Raw genomic sequence first — 17,068 nt, forward strand, 5'->3', positions numbered from 1 at the left:
TGTGTGAATGAATGAATAACATAATTATACTCATAATTATAGCCACTGAAACACACCCCCAAAGTTGTCACACCCCCAAAGTTGTTGCCTCCCTCAATAGTTAGGCCACAAATAAACTGACATGATACTTCGACGTAGACGAAAGATGCTACTAGCTCTAGGGCTGATACTAATTACAGGAGGTGCTCTACACTACACAGCTGACAAGGATTCTACACCGAGTACACACGTTCACAATGGAGTTAAGACAAGGTACAACCAAAAACTCTTGGTACAACTGACTTGGTAAATTCAATACCTTTTTATTATAATATACATGTACAATGTAGGTTATGTAGCTTTGCACCTCCACCGAGGCATCAGCACCAGCGGTGCTTTCATTTTAATAGTGGCAGATTTGTTCCAATAATAGCTAAGACGTTTGCTTGCACATTGGCTGCTTGGCTAGCTAGATCTACCAGCGGCCTTTATTTGAGGTAGGTATTTACAGCTGAAGTGATCCCATACCAGGAACAGTGGAAAGAGTGACTAATTATAGTAGAATGATTGGGGTCAGTGCTCTAGTAATTATGCCTCGGTGCGCATGCGCAAGCGAGGTATACGGTAGTGTGTTTGTGTGTCTGTCTGTGTAGATTGCTGCAGCTGCTCAAGGATCAATAAAGTGCAAGTAAGAGTTTCTATAGGCTTCTAGTCATGTTTTCTTGGATTTTAATTCGTGGATTTGCAAAATAATGCTTGGTTCTCGAGTTATGCCTACTTGGAATGCCATTGCAGCCTTTTCAGAAGAGCACGTAGCCAAACTTGTTTACCGAGTGTTGATACTCTACTTAGTAGTTAGCTCTGCACTAGAACGCTAGCTATTGGTAGCTACAACAGTGAGAAGAGAGCTGCAAAGCTCTATACTGATGCAGCCATTAATCTTAGGCTTAAACTTTTGGCATCAATCGTTTTTTTATTTTATTTGATCTCCCACTCTTTGAATTCTGGATTCTGCCTGCATGCAGCCAATTAATGCAAATAATTATGTTCATCAAAATTAATATTAATGATAAATAAACGCTATTAGTAGCTTTATGTTATGTAGCTTTGGCACCTCAACCGAGGTGCCAAAGCCATACAAAGCTGCCAAGCCATAGCCAAAGCTGCCAAAGCCATACAAGTTCAATCGCTGCCATCAGCAGAGCCTTGCAGCTCTCTTCTCACTCTTGCAGCTACCAATCAATAGCCTCGGGCAATAATGCAATCTGTAAGCTTGAACTGACCAGTATCATCATCATCCACACACACACAGAGCACTCAAGAACAACTATGCAAAAAGTATTGCATTACCGTCAAGCAAAACATTATTGCATTACCGCCACACAGTACCGCCACAAAATAAGAGCAAAACAGTAGGGACGTCAGAACGGGCTGTGGACAAGAAAATTCCTAAAAGAAAGATCGATATAATTGCACAACGAGCAAAGGTAAGGAAAATAAAATTTACACTGCCATTGTAATGCTCCCCTCCCCCCCTCTACGACCCAAACAGCTGTAGGTATAAATGTTATGGCTACAGCTGTGCTATTTACTGTACTGTACTGTACACTTTCACTGTACGATCTCCTCTCTCTGTGCAGTTTCAACAAGTGCGAGTAGAAAAGTTCTGCGAGAGATACAACCTAAAAACACAGAGACTAACTCTACCAGAAGAAGGGGATATACTATACAACATTCTGCTGCTAAACAAAGATACTAGAGTGCTCTACTGTGCTCCACCAAAGGTGAAAAACTTCTCCTCTGGTACAGTGAAAGTTTCGCCACCCTTGCCTCGTCTCAAGGCTGATTTTTCTTAAAACGGAAGGAGAAAAATATTTTCAGACCGTAGCGTTATATTTGACAGCTTAATTGGACGAGGCTAGGTTACCCTATATTAGATCACCCTATCACCATCTGCAATACAGCAAAGTGTATAGGCCCCAAAGGCTCCATAGTATATGTGTTTTAGCAGGCCACCTCTTATTACCCTTTATTGCAGCCACTGTTTGTCTACCCAAGAGTGATACATGTAGCTATAGTTACAGACATTAGGGACATAATCCTCTTGATTACTACTGTATTACTAGAATGTTTTGCGGGTGAAAAACCTTTGCGAATGAGCCAAATCAGCAGAAAATTTGACCCTTTGCGATCTAACTATTGCGTTCTGGCAAGGATCGTGTGTATTTACTAGTAATAATTTAGGTTTTGCGGATTTTATTGTTGCGAATTGATCAAACATTGCAAAGCTCACGATGCTCGCAAAACATTCTAGTAATACGGTAAACACCAGCAAATTGGCAGAGTGTAAGTATGTTTTATATCAGGTGATCTATGTACCATAGCAACACCAATAAAAGATATTCACTATTATCCACACACACACACAGACAGGGTGCACCCACCTCAAGATAGCATTCTTAGCTAGTGCAGGAAAACTGAATACGTCCATAATCGAGTGGACCGGTCCCGTAAACGAAATAATTCGAGACACTGTGGAGTCCAATACAATAAGTCAACTTGACAGCAAAAAACAGGAGAAGGCACTGCATAGCCACTATAAATATTTGATGTATCGAAATCCATTGGAAAGACTTGCAAGCGGCTACAGAGACAAAGTGGAAAAGCACCCACTACAAGGTCTTGAGCCATGGACACCTCGCTACAACTGGGTAAAAATGGAGACATACAAATTCACACACCTGGATGATTATCGGGAGTGGTTCAGGGAAGGAGGAGTTACAAAAGTAGCCATTTCGTTCCCAGACTTCGTGGATTACTGGGTCAACACAAGTGCACGACATGATGCACATTTTGAGCCGATATACAACCTCTGTTCTCCTTGTAGAGTACGCTACGATTACTATGGTAACTTTAAAACGTTCAACCGAGATGCACGAGTATTGTTAGCCAAGATCCATGGCAACCCGAACTTCTTACGGGAAGGTTACTACGTCAAGCAAGGAAGTGATTATACAGCAAAGGTAACCAAGGAGCTATACAGTCAATTAAACCTCGAGCAAAGAGTTAATGTCTTGAGAAAGCTTTCACAAGATTTAGACTTCTACTACCACATCTTCCCCAATGAGAGAAATAGCCACAAGAAAATACTTAATATTGACAACGATCTAACATTGCCATATGACTGACATTACACCACCTAAATCATATGTCATTTATACTTATTATTAATTTTATTATACAGTTTGTTGCTAATTAAACTAAGGAATAATACGTTTCCATTTTGTTACGCATCTCAGACATAAGTGTGTATACGCTACATGTAGTACTGTATTTACATGTAAGTACCGTCAAAATACTAGACGACATACTGTAAGAAAACCATGCAGGGTACATACTGAACGTGAACTTGTCGATGCGGTGACCTTATACATAAGTAGGTGAGTATACAATAAAACATCACAGAGCTCCGGCAGTCAAAACTATATCGTGAATGTTAAGTCTAAACTACAATCCCGAATTATAATTGCACACGTTCATAATCAAAATCCAATTTTTTTCTCAAACACAAAACCATGCCCCTACTCAATTTTACGCTCACTATACAGAATATTATAACAAGTACATAGCAATGCTCACACACCTCCTCCTCGAGCTCAAGTCTTTCCGCCTCAGTGGCCAGTCGCTGTGACAGCTGGTCGGAGATATCACTAACGGCAACACTGCCCCTCAGGTTGAAGGGTAGGGAGACTATGACCTCGAACTCATGCACCTCCAACACAGCACCCAGGATGACCACTCCCGGGAGCAGCTTCTGTGGGACGGGGGACACAGTGACAGAAAGGACGCAAACAATACTAAAATCTGACAATTTGCCATGGTTGTATTAACTCGCTATTTAATTATTCATCTAGGCAGCAAACTTGTTAATAAATATATTTTTGTATGGATGTGACTCCACATGCAATTAACACAACCATGTGGTGAACATGCAGTACGTCCCTCTTATTTTCACCTACGACAGCAACCTTACTAGCTACATCTACAAAACGGATGACTTCGTTGTTGTTCAGTACCATTCAGTGCTAATACTGAACGTGTACTCTATTCACTTACCTTTGCAGTCATAATGTTGAGAAATTTGCCAGGTTTCCCTTGTGACGAGTCTGACTCACCAGCTGAAAGTTTGGCCCGCTTCTTTGATGGGGCTTTATCTACAGGATCTTTCTCTTCATCTCCACCCTGACCAGAAAATGGATGGGGAGGTATCAGTATGTACGTTTTTTACAATTAACCTTACTACAGTAACACTAAAACCAACATAGATATACCATATAGGCAAATTTTCGCTATTTGGCACGAGAGCCCTCAAAAGAAATGTTCGTGGGTTGTAATATTCGCATTTCAATGCCAGGAAACCACACCCACCAAGAGCTTTGCATGTGAAATACCGGTGCGTGGGAGTTTCGACCAGTTTTAATTTTCGCGTTAACTGCTCTGCCCGCGAAAAATGCAAAATTTTGCACCTTACGAAAATGTCTCGCTATACGGTAGATGGATTCCAATAAATTACCCTCTGAAACTGATCTACTGGACTAGACTGGAGCTATTTCACTATGAGTATCACAATTATTAATACAAAATTTTTTTAGCAATAATAGCTATAGCACAATAATTATTCTGACTTCCAAAGAAGGTGATACTTAAGTGCACAAAGCATCCGAAAAAGAGACAATCTTTTTTACAAAGGACATACATTTGTAACTTCCTCAGGGCCCTTCATTTGGAGGTGCTACGGCACTGCTATTAATCAGTGTACCTACAGCTACTTTATAGCTACTACTCACACACAACACACCTCATTGAACAAGACGTCTTGTTTGACTTGTTGATGGATGACCCTCTTCTCGAGAGGGGTCAAACTCTCCTGCCCCCCACGAGGAAATGGTGTACTCTCTCCATCATCCAGCTTCACAGTACCTACAGTACTGTATGCCACAAACAAACAGTTTTAAGAGCTTTCGTTATTATTAGTATGCAGGGTTCTGCCCACACTGGTCGGCATCAAACATTGTAGCTCTTATAAGCGACCAGCACTTACTCTCTGCGACCACTAGCTACAGTAACTCTACAGCTGTAGCTGTTCTGAGCATGCGCATTATTGTGCTGAGTCTGCAGTACCACTACTTACTCGGCACGGATCACTACAAACATGTCTATTTAGTGCTAGATCTATAGTCTCAAAAGACTCAGAGCTAGAGAGTATAGTCCTACTTCCTATAGGATATGCCAAGATGGCAATAACTAGAAAGTGATTCCATGATGCAGTTGAACCAACAGCTTTTATAGTGATTCAATGTATTGCATGTTTTTGTCATTGAAAAATCGTTTAGTGTCTTTCTGGTGAAATTTCTCCTTAGAATTGCTCAGATTGACGCATAAATAGATCAACAATTTTCTCCCCAGACTCTAGCCACCACTTAACTAAACCTGGACAGAATCCCGAGTATGTCAGTACAGTACAGTACAGTACAGTACGTTGCCATCATGTTAGCTGGTGCCATCTGCGTCCAATAGCCACATAATTTACTATCAGAGTACGGAAAGCTTTTCATGATTTAACTTTGATGATGCGATGTGTGGTTAATAATGCATTTAGATCTACCTGGATGTCTTTCGTTTTTGTGCAGATGGGTTTTGGAGTTTTGCCTTCTTCTCTGATGAGCCTGCTGGCTTGTCACTTCTCTTTCTTTTGCCTGCCATTGCCACACAAGGAGAACAGAGATTCCAAGTGCTGTTTGTTGCCACGTGGTTGTGCCACGAGGTTGCTGGATATTTTCAGTAAACCCTGCACAGTCCGTGAACTAAGTTCAGGGTCAAAGTCCAAGAGACCGCTGACGCAGCACAATGGAGTCCTCTGTCAAGCGATCTTTGCCAAAAGACAGGATGACATGATTCATGATTGGGCCTGGAGGAGTCCTAGAGTTACTGTACTAGTACTGAGTCGAGTAGCTAGATTCTATACATGCAGTGTATGCAAAAGTGAACAACTTCAAACCTAATTGCAAGTGAGGATCTTCATAGATCTAGTCTAGCATAGAATGTACTCATGGCACTGTAACAGTAGAGTAGAAGAAGGTATTATGAGACGGAACCAATTATGAGACAGCTGTTTAAAACAGGAGTGCTTCAGCTATTCTGTTTGCATTTAATAGCACTACCACTCTAGTATTTTTCCAACAGAAATTTGGAGTTGTACGCTTGTGTTGACAAAGATACCACAATAGTTTGTTTAAGTACAGAATTTAATTGGTTTTAAGTGACCAAATTTAAGTGGGTGCCAAATGTTTTGTAGTAAAATTCATAGGTATCTGTTAAAACAGGAGTAACTGTTTTTATAGGCAGAAAATAATCACTATATTATTATATCAGAAAGTTCCACATTATGTTATAACAGCCAATTAGCGTTAAAATTAATTAATTGCAATGGTGTCTCATAATACCCCCCCCTGTCTCATAATACCCGAATCACTTTGAACACTAAATGCTAGCATTAGCTGCGAACAAAGCACTGTCACTAATTTATTTTTGCTTGCATGCAAGCCTATTGACCATAGTAGTTAGTGAACAGGCTATCTCCCTCAAGATTACTGCAAGACAGGGGAGTCAGAAACATTTAGAGGTCTCATAATACCCCCTTGTACTCTACTGTACTGATCTAGATATTGATATGATTTTACCTTAGCAGATATAGTAGGGACTTGCAATACCGTAGAATCTACTGCCTACTGTTCGATGTATTGCAATAGTGGGTACCACCTTGAGCTAACTTAGAAGCTGCTGTCCCAACCTTTACATAGAGGTCTCGACGATACTATGTGACTCCTGCTGACATGATATTCATGATAGGTTCACTGTATCACTCCCAGTGTGTGTGGTGACATTCAACCTTTTCTCCATAGCCAATCTTTGCACCAAAAACCCATTTTACAGACATTCCCACTTGTTCCTTAACTCCTGTGCTTAGAACTTTGGCATGCTACTGTACTTTTATTGTCTATATGACTAAATACTGTTAAACCTCTATGCAATTCTAAGTTCTAAGCCATCTCCTTAGGTGCAGTCTTTTATATGCCTTATAAGGGAACGTCATTATCTTGTGTCGTTCCCTTTGTGGTGCATGTCTAGACTACGTATACATGTAGTGGTTACCACTGTTGACATGTACTAGGATTTGCCATGTATGTCTGGATACTGTAACTTTAGGCAACAGTGGTGACGACTCACTTGTAGTATACATTTGCCTAAATCTCCCCTTCTCTTATCACACCACCTAAAAACATGTCACAATAATTATCATTATGTGTTCTCTTTCTTTCCTATAAAGTATGGACCACACACAAGCTGAGGAGATACTGAGTTTGCCCAAAGATGCAGCTGTTCTTGGGACAACAGAACCGTCTGCATTCATACTCTCTCTACGAGACAAGAGTGAATTCTCAAAGCTCCATCCAGCTGGCTATCATTGCATACCTCACATTGGTGAGTGTGTTTCAACTGCAGACATTTTAGGCTACTACTAGATTCTGCTACCAAAGTTGGCTTCAATTTTAGCTAACCACAAGTTCTTGGTTGGTTTTAGCTCCAACAAAAGGCAACTAAAACAAGTGTTTAGCATTCTACTGGCTTGACATTCCAAATATATATTTTAGTAGATTCAAGTTGAAAATGTGCAAAGTGGTATGAATGAGTATGGCACTATTATTTTCTCCTCTTGTTTTGTGCAGGTACCTATGGCCAATACTACACTCTCTCCTTCCCAATGGTACTGGTGTCTCTGCCTGCCACTCCAAGGTAACCTTTGTACCTGTAGAGAACTTGTTTACAGTACTTACCCTAGCTATTGGGGAAGACAAGCAGTGACCCCATGTAACTGATGTAACTAAGGGCACCCAAGTCAATCACATGCTGTATGTGGAAACTTCTTATTCACCTGACTTTACATGTATTAAAGAGGGTGACCTGTTTGTACGGTGGCCATAATGGACTGACTTTACAATCAATTGTGTGACTGCTTCTGTCTTTTTTTGTAACTGTAAAATTGGTCATTGCCTTAATGGGTTACCTAGTAACACAAAAGCATTTTAAGATGATTTTTTTTTTCAGCCAAGCTTATGCAAGCATGCATATCCCTTTGGGGAGCAATGACTTCAAGAGGGGTAGAAGTGATTGCTTGTTTTAACACACTATTTGTTGTGTACTGGCTGGTTTAGGTAGGCAGACACAGACGGTACTTTTCAATCAATCCCATTTACTAGCATGTGTTAGATCAAAGCTACTCCACTCCATGCAGGTACCTACGATGTCTACCAAATGAAGTATTAAATTCTCTGGATCTCGAACAGTACTCATCGAATCAAACTCACTTCAACCTCATGGCTTCACCACCCACCACCCTTCTGGATAAACCACACCCTTATATCCCGACGTCACAAACTGATGACACCCAGTTGCAATATGTAGCTCGTAACGTAGTTTGGAATGCTCTGGTCAGTGCCTACCATCGAGTTTTACACGGCACTAAACAAATGGAAGATATGACAGTGCAGATGGAGGCAATGTCGTTTGATATGAGTGACACTCTGAAGCCTGATTGGACGATTCCCAAGCAGGGAAGCTCGGTAGTCAGTCTAGAAAGCAAGGGTTATGTAAATGCTTCTTCAGATTTGAGGAAAGTTGCATTCGCTGATCGGACAGGAGTTGTGTATATTAACGAAGATTACGAAGAGGAATTGAAGATAGTTGCCAAGAAGCTGGTCAACAAAGCGTTACACCTTGCCTACAAAACCGTGGAATCCCTCTATCGAAGAAGCAGTATCGAATATCTCATAGCTAGCACCAAACGAATGAAGATATCACACTCGCCCTCCCCACCTCCCCCGACTGTGTTTGAAGATCCCAATGCCGATAGTAATGGCCAACCAAAACCTCTGCATAGGAGCCGAAACAGAAGAAGTCCCTCGCCAGATACTCTTCTCAGAAAACTGGGAGCTAAACGCCAGAGAAGTGGCTCTCACGATATTGCGATGCTAAGTGATCAACATCGGACAAAGAAACTGCTTGTTAGTGGAAAGTCTCAGGTCGACTCTGACCCCAGACATATCCTGAGGGTGCGGCCTGGAACTGAACCGCCTCCTGTTTCTCAGCTTGCCAATATAGCTTTCAGTGTGAGTCAAATGTCCATTGCTGAAGAATCGGACGAGGAATCAGACGAGGAAAGTTACACGATACTCGAGGCAGTACAGAGAACCCCAGAGCAAAGTGAACTGCACAATCCAAGTTCCGCTGTACCAGTTTATCATATGTACCCCCCACGACCACCCCCTGCAGCTGAGCAAGGTATTTCGTCCATCGTCGTGTCACCTGATTCCATCCTAGACATGGATTTATTCGTTATCGTCCATTCGTACCCACCCCCCAGTCAATGTCAGAAGTTTCTCTGTGTGAACACGGATGAGGTCAACCTGGTTTACCATTGCTGGCTATATAAGGACAGTCCTTTCGCTTCCAATCACACGCTCAATCGTAAAGTGCAGATGGGTGTGTTCTGTCCGCAGGGGGTGGAGCAAGTGCACCTTAACCTTCAGGATGCTGGAGTGCCATTTGACTTCCTGGATGAGAGGTAAGTGTGATCTTAGAGTGACGCTACTTAAAAACACTAGTTACAATGTACATTGTTGGTTACGTATTACACATGTACTGGGCTTTTTTCAAGTACATAATTATTATGTTATGTATAGTTAAACCATTCTTGGCCTCGGAGGTTTACGTCCATAAATTCTGATGTGGTATAATATAATGGAGCATTTGTAACCAATACCCACTCACCCCCACCCCCCCCACACACACACACACACACACAGGACGGTGTGTATACATAACTGCTGTTTTTCCCCCGAGAATGCTCAACTCCAACTAGCGACCTTAAACAATCAAACCCTCTTCCATTCGTTCTTCTCAGTGGCCAGACACGGATCGAGGAAGGTGGTGGCATATCACGTCGTCCCCGGCAACACACTGGTAGAGCAGTTGGTTAGAAGTAGCATTCAAGATTGTTGTAATTTGAGACAGTTGTTGCTATCATTAGCAAACTCATTCCCAGCTCTAGGTGAAAAACTGGCCAGTCTTATCCTTCCTATGTTCTAGGTATAAAAATTTTTAAAAATTGGCTGGCCAAATATTTTTGTTGCTTTAATCAAAAATTGTTTTTCTTGATATATCGATATATGGAGTGTTTGTGTAATTTGTACCGAACAATACATTCATGTTCTCGACAATCGTAAGAATTATTATCAACATTAATTTTAATATGTGGTTGTACATCAAAATTAATTGTGCAAAAAATAGAGGATAACTAATAGCTACAAAATTACAGCCTTACATCTATACACACAACTATGAAATCACAGTTTATCCTTTGCATGCTGCATTCCCTGCTCCTATGTAGACATGATATATGTCTGTCTTCTTGACATTTCCTTTAGTGTCTGTGGCAGTCACAAAGTAGTCAATCAGTGTATCCTTCAGCCCTGTTATCTGTGAGGGGGGTGAGATGACCACAGTTAATTTGTACCGCGTTTCTAGCTTGTTAGCATTAATTTGCACTGTTGGCTGATGAAAGAAAAGGAAATGTTTGTGGTTAGCGGTTATCACAAGAGTAGATAATCTCGGAACAATCAAAGTCAGCCCAAAATATTTTACCAAGCTAGATCTACTTCTTATAAGCCATGGGGCTATATTATAGGGTAAACAGTTGGTCAGTTGGTCTGCTTGTGTTTTTCCTATATAGGCTCAGATCCCACTTAGCGATTAGGCAATGAAATGTAGGTGGCACAGTAAGTGCATAAATTACCCCAGTAGCCAATTACCTCAGTGATAAGCACATGCCAAGTTTTAAGTCTGACGAATTTGAGGCATTTGAAACAGACATACTATGTATGCGTCATAATTATTATGTAATACAATTGCAACTCTTACCTTGATCCAGAACTCATTAGCGATGATGGTAGGGAGGCAATCCTTTTTTGTGCTGTTACAGCTCAAGTCAATGCTGGCATTGTACACATTTCCCTGTGGCACGTGGAACACATTTCAGGGATGGCAACTATACACTGATATGACAAGATGGCTACCTTTGGGAAAACTCTCTCATTCATCTTCATCGTAGTCCAGTCTGTCACTTGGGTTAGGTCTGTATTAGGGAAATTTGTTGCACAATAATGCTGGAAATGTACCCAGACGTCCCAGAGGAAAGTTCGTCATGTTAACCACATATGCCCCCAGGGCCTGGCCTAGCTAAATGAGGTGGTCTACCCCAACAAATCAAATAGCAAATTCTGAGCATTGTAAAGACTACTGTACATGTTCAACAATGTGTAGTAGGTTTCTTAGTTGTATAGTCAACTAGGGAGTGTAGTGTCACTAATTAATTGACCGAGGCGCAGCCAATATCGTGGTTTTTCTAGAAAAAGACACTGCAATACCAATACATGATGAGCTGAGCAAACACAGTCCTTACTGCGCCAATATATACCATGTGACTGACCTGACTTGTACACTTCATTTGAGTTATCTTGTAAAGGGTTGATACCATCCATGTCTTTGCGATAGTTGAACACGACTGACGATATACCAGACACGTCGTAAGCAAAGGTCCACACGTGGAAGTCACTGTAATATCATGGCCGGAGATACCGTGCATGTAGGATAATTATAATGCTAATTACCTCTGAGACAAAGATTATAATTATGCAGGATATAGCTATAGTACTGTAGAATTGAATAACATTCATCATGCATTGGGTGATGGCCATTATACAGAGGTGGCCTTTATACAGAGGTGGCCATTATACAAAGGTGGCCATTATACAGAGGTGGCCTTTATACAGAGGTGGCCTTTTTGATTGATAATTTATTGTTTTCTATACATTGGAACTTGGATGCCTGGCCATCATACACAGTCGGCTTTGCATCGGGGATGACGTATAGACCGTTAAGGGGGGTTCCATTGCTAGTGGTTCGTGTATGTACTGCAAGTACCACTGTGAGGCTTTTAATAATAAATTGGAGATTGCAAGGTACAAAACGTACGTTGCCATGGGTGTGTACTTGTAGCCCCAAAGTTCCCCCATGCCACATGCCCCTGGGTTCCATGGCAACCGCTGCAGCGCCCATACAGTGGGAGGAGTCTGGTCCAAGCCGTTGGACCTGTGGCGAGACACATGACTTAATTGTAGGTCATATAATAATACAAAATGGCCTTCTTAGATCAACTTTGACTCGATTGAGGGAGAATACCAATAAATATCTAGAGGTTACGACTTCTCGGTAAGTGCAACTCATGGTGTATTTTCAATCAGAATGGTTGACCATTTTCTTATCTCTACACACTCTGAATGAATCCACAGCTTACAGTGCTTACATGGCAATTGCTTTCTGTCCATGAGCGACGGCATTGTTGGCTGCTACGGTCTGCTTCACGGGCATGTCCTCCACTCCCCCATAGTACATGTATCCTGAGGTGAGTCCCGGCAGGAAGAAGTGCCATGCCAACTCAGCTTCCTGAGTGAGGGTGACGTACATGAGGAGAAGGAAGTATCGAAAACAAAACATACAAGCATAATTTATATTCACTGACACAGTAGATGGAAGAAATTAAGGGATGCACCTAAAAATTAACTGATCTGCAATTAAAACATCGTGACTACAATTTTAAAGACACAGACGAAGGTAAATAAATAAATACTAGCTGTATTAATGGACTTACAGTTGCATTAGCTGATGGTGCTTGTATTTCACTGATCTTTGCACCAATCGATACCTGAGAAGGTGAGTAAACACATGGAGCCTAGAGCAGATAGATATAAAATTATTACCTGCTCTGCCGTTTCCACGACGTTCTCGGCAGCTGTCAGCACGGCCCAGTTCCTCTCATCCAGGGACCAGCCATTCTCAATGTCAAACTGGCCCACCTATGATAAAGGAGAAAAGTAGCACAGAGGAAATATGAATACAACAATCAACAATTAAAGCATTTATTGGCTTATTACCAAATCCCCCCTTGCATCCAACTCTTGGTCTCCTCTTTTATACCCAACTCCCCCATAATAAAGCATTAATCGACTTACTCTCAGATCCCCCCCTCTTGAATCCAACTCTTGGTCTCCTCCTTTATACCCAACTCCCCCATAATAAAGCATTAATCGACTTACTCTCAAATCCCCCTCTTGAATCCAACTCGTGGTCTCCTCCTTCATACCCGACTTTCCCACTCACTTACTCACTTGAGCTTTGTTAGGCTGCAGGGGGTAGTTCCACTGTAGGCTCTGAGGAGACCCAAAGTCCCCGTCAGGGTTCACCCACCCCCCATCCTCCACGTGCACCACGTCATTCTCGTCCACTGGGAACTGCCTGAGGTACTGCTGCACTGTCGTGGCAATGTATCCCTGGGGCATATAAGGATTAGACACACAATGAATTCGTCACATACAGTGTAATTATGACAGCTGCTACTGTAACATAGCTAGAAAAGGACAAGTAGGACAATGCCAATTGTTGAGCAGTCGACAAATTATTGGCCTGGAAACTGTTCGCGTTGATCGATGTTCCTAACTGTTCGAGTTGATCGATGTTCCTAACTGTTACAGTAAATAGGATTAAAGTAGTTTAATCATTCCCTTAGAACATTGAAACTGTATGAATTATTATTTATTGTAAGCACTAGGCAAAAGCAAGCAAGTCTGTATATGCCTTTGGTTCTTCCAAACCACAACATGCTGCAAATCATCTTAACAAAAGCCTATTATTAATTGTTACTGACCTTTCCTTTTCCTTCGTTCACAAAGTTTTTAACACATTCCTCATAGTACGAATTCCCTCCTCCAAAGGCGTTGTCTCCGTCGTGAGCCAGGAGTACCAGGATAGGGTGGGTGGGGTCACTATTCCCGGCAATCTTGTCTATGTCCGATGTGCCGTAACACTGGTAACCATCCAACCAACTCATGGCCTGCATGAAAGACCATCACCAGGGTAATTCTTAAAAAAAATGATAGCTTTGGTTTTAGCGAAAGTGGAGCAATTAAAGGTATGAGCTAGTTAAGCATCCTCCATCGTCTATTATTTTGAGCTACGTATTCAATTGTCATTGAAATGAATAAGAAACTTGAACTCCAATTAGTCTATTGAACAGGAAGGATTTGAGAGTACCGTATAGCGGTAACCCGGTTATTTTCGTATGGTAGAACTTTGTGTATTGTAAAGCATCATGAAACTATCCTGAGCTGTACAAATTTAATTGGGCGTTTCATATGAAAATTTGCACCAACAAATTATCACCTTGAAACATACACTTGCTGTCCAAGTATAAAACTAAGGCAACAGGTTTAGGATTTAAGCTGATCAACTGCACAGAAAATAACTTGCTTATATGTACGTACCATTGCAGCTGGTATTACAATAATCTTGGTTGCATTCCCAGTTTCCGGATCCACATACTGGGCATAGTGAGGTCGGTATGAGAATGGGTACGCATTGTTTGGAACGCAGCCACGAGAAATGGACTCTCTGAAATAGGAAGACTGCTCAGGATTCACCTGTGAAGAACATGTCAGTCTAAAGTAAGTGTTGAATTGTTCAGTGCTCACCTGATCAGCTTTGTTAGGAGGAGAATTGTTGTCGCCATGGGGATCATAAGGGTATTTCTGTAAATGTGAGAGTTTGTAATCACTGAAGGCGTGTGCCAACTACACTAAGTCTATTCTAAACATTATATTCTAGAAGTTTGCACGAATGTGACTGCAACATGCAGGTTATGCTGTGCTGCATGTACCTACCTACTCTAACCTGAGTAAACTGCACATGTATAACGTGAGGCAAACCCAGCCTACAGTATACACAAATGTGCCATGCACCGTATCATTGCTCACTTTGCAGGCTCTGGAGATGTGGTTGTTGGCGACGATGACCCATTGCAGACCAGCTGCCACTAGAGTGGGGATGGCCCTCTCAGTGAACACCATCTCAGCGGGGAAGAAGCCTAGTAATGGAACAATGCTCAATAAAAAGAATGATTGGTTATCATGAACACCATAGCGCCCATCAATAAACTTAAATCGAGGCTTCTACAAATGCCTAGACAAAAAATAATTTACCATGCATGGACGAGTATATACATTTACATTATGCACTATAGAGTGTTTATGAGCCAGGATAACCATAGCAATTTTGTGTTTTGAAATATCTTCTAACCTTTAGAGTAGGGTGCTTTGTTCCACGTTTTGGCGTACATCAGCTTGTGAATTGCAATCTCTTTGGCAAGTGCATTCCTGGGGAAATTAAAAAAAGCATTAATTTTAGAGCTTCATAGCAATTAAATAATTATGATATGCATGCATAATGTACACTACCAGCAGGGCTTGCATATTGCGCAGTGTACAAAATTGCAGCCGGTGTAGAAGCGATATCATTTTTGGGCCCCCCGGGCCCTAAATCGCAAAGTCCACACAAACAATGGAAGGAATAAGAATGCATGCTATACAGCATCAAGTGAAAAGATACGATCTGTTCACTATACTAAGTCTACAATTTTATCGGCAACTAAGTATTAGAACTACTGCTCTATGAGATCAATAGCAGTAGGCTCTCACCTGTCTATAAGGGTGGTCAGAGCGTGGTGGTAGGTGAAGGAGACAAAATCCAGTTTAGGATCTCCGCCTGAGGTTTTCATGGAATTGATGGCACCAGAGTAAGCGTTGTTCCAACCTGAACTGTAGATGTGGTTGTTGTCTGCAAGGTTGTTCAAGTTCTCAATTAGACAACCACTGAAGCTCACCTGAAGACAAAATACAACCTGGTTGAGCAGGGCTATACTTATAATAGGGTCGTTGATAAAAGTGGGCAAATAAGTTGCATCTACACTATCTCTCATGAAAAGATATATACATGCACACAATAAAGAAGTATATCGTAAAGAATAGTACACTAAACAGGAGCTAGCTATAGTTTCGAGATCAGGACTCTCTCATAGTGGGCATCTCTCTGCAATAGAATTAAGGATAAAGGGGACCACCCCTCCCTCCTATTAGAGACTGGGCTTCAATGCAGTACCTGAGCTCCCATATCTGGAGAGTCTGCAGCACAACTCTGTACAGCGTCCAGTGCATAATGCTGGTAGTCATTCACTCTGTCATCTGCAACAGTGCATGCAAGAGAAGTGGAACCTCTGATAAAGGATCGCCTGAATAAAGGGCACTGCATAGATATTATACAGTGGAACCTCTGTTAACAACCACTTCGGAATAAAGGCCAGCTGCTATAGGCACCCAGGCCCCAAATGAACAGTTTGTGTACAAAACAACTCCTCAACAAAGGCCACCTCTGTATAAAGGCCAAAACATTGTTCCCCAAAGGTGTCCGTTATAGAGCTAGAGAGGTTCCACTGTATTATTTCCCCCAAAATATTACATTTTGTGTAATACGAGCATGCATGCACCAGTTATATTACTGTGTGCACATGCACATACTATTAGTTGTACTACTGAGATGCAGTACTATGCACTAATATGTAAAGTTGCTCTAATAACCTTTTCCAAAAATGTCATCCATATTGTCATAAGGATGACCTCCTTGTGTGTTCTTGAGCTGGATAGAATCATACGCTTTCTGGTATGTGTTAGGATTGCTTGGTAACTTGTCCGGCCAGTAGATAGGCTGCTGCATGTGCCTAGCACACACACAATTTAAGATAGATTTGACTCAATGAGGTTATAAAAATAGAATAACTAGATCTAGATAGCAATTAACTTGTGGTTGGGTGTAGATATAAGCATACCATAGGTAGGTCGTGTAGACACTGTTAGCAGCACACACACCAAAGAGTACACACAGAACAAGGAAGGTCTCCATTTTGTCACTGGGCCGGCTGCTGAAATGAAAGTGCTTCGGTGCTGACCTGTACTGTACTGTCATAGATACTATAAATTACAGTAATTTATAGTATCTATGGTACTGTACTGTACTACATAGAAGTGGG

The 17,068-nt window shown here is 41.5% G+C and overlaps 4 protein-coding genes across 6 annotated transcripts in view; 2 read left to right on the top strand and 2 right to left on the bottom strand.

The window, feature by feature from the left end:
- The window catches only part of LOC135331397 (protein RRP5 homolog), a 31,523-nt gene extending 25,703 nt beyond the window's left edge, over positions 1–5,820 (bottom strand). The window contains exons 1-4 of the mRNA XM_064526536.1: positions 5,645–5,820; positions 4,838–4,967; positions 4,096–4,221; positions 3,623–3,793 (exon numbers count right to left, since the gene is read on the bottom strand). Of these exons, the coding sequence (XP_064382606.1) occupies positions 3,623–3,793; positions 4,096–4,221; positions 4,838–4,967; positions 5,645–5,742 (525 nt within the window). The 5' untranslated portion in view covers positions 5,743–5,820. The remainder of the gene's footprint in view (positions 1–3,622; positions 3,794–4,095; positions 4,222–4,837; positions 4,968–5,644) is intronic.
- On the top strand, positions 82–3,272 carry LOC135331400 (carbohydrate sulfotransferase 11-like). The gene is made up of 4 exons (XM_064526540.1): positions 82–252; positions 1,292–1,466; positions 1,620–1,763; positions 2,409–3,272. The coding sequence occupies exons 1-4, from the start codon at positions 122–124 to the stop codon at positions 3,165–3,167; spliced, it is 1,209 nt and encodes a 402-aa protein (XP_064382610.1). The 5' UTR covers positions 82–121; the 3' UTR covers positions 3,168–3,272.
- A 45-nt stretch (positions 5,821–5,865) lies between the features above and the next one.
- Positions 5,866–10,349, top strand: LOC135331399 (uncharacterized). Its single transcript, XM_064526539.1, has 5 exons — positions 5,866–6,047; positions 7,367–7,521; positions 7,767–7,833; positions 8,333–9,661; positions 9,903–10,349. Exons 2-5 carry the CDS (start codon positions 7,368–7,370, stop codon positions 10,183–10,185), a joined length of 1,833 nt encoding a protein of 610 aa, XP_064382609.1. The 5' UTR covers positions 5,866–6,047; position 7,367; the 3' UTR covers positions 10,186–10,349.
- LOC135331398 (alpha-amylase-like) lies at positions 10,320–17,012 on the bottom strand. 3 transcript variants are annotated; one of them, XM_064526538.1, is made up of 18 exons: positions 16,868–17,012; positions 16,620–16,759; positions 16,144–16,226; positions 15,684–15,868; positions 15,286–15,362; positions 14,964–15,073; positions 14,682–14,738; positions 14,475–14,630; positions 13,859–14,044; positions 13,323–13,484; positions 12,915–13,010; positions 12,806–12,859; positions 12,461–12,600; positions 12,130–12,246; positions 11,585–11,709; positions 11,172–11,230; positions 11,017–11,109; positions 10,320–10,575 (listed from the first exon to the last, which is right to left on the bottom strand). In XM_064526538.1, exons 1-18 carry the CDS (start codon positions 17,002–17,004, stop codon positions 10,450–10,452), a joined length of 2,103 nt encoding a protein of 700 aa, XP_064382608.1. In that variant the 5' UTR covers positions 17,005–17,012; the 3' UTR covers positions 10,320–10,449. The 3 variants fall into 3 exon arrangements, 1 of the variants encoding a protein (XP_064382608.1); XR_010393002.1 differs by lacking the exons at positions 10,320–10,575; positions 11,017–11,109; positions 11,172–11,230 and adding an exon at positions 11,967–12,080; XR_010393001.1 differs by lacking the exons at positions 10,320–10,575; positions 11,017–11,109; positions 11,172–11,230; positions 11,585–11,709 and adding exons at positions 11,724–11,861; positions 11,930–12,080.
- Between the last annotated feature and the right edge of the window lie 56 nt (positions 17,013–17,068).

This window comes from Halichondria panicea, chromosome 2, assembly GCF_963675165.1.
Source record: "Halichondria panicea chromosome 2, odHalPani1.1, whole genome shotgun sequence".
NCBI classification, from domain to species: domain Eukaryota; kingdom Metazoa; phylum Porifera; class Demospongiae; order Suberitida; family Halichondriidae; genus Halichondria; species Halichondria panicea.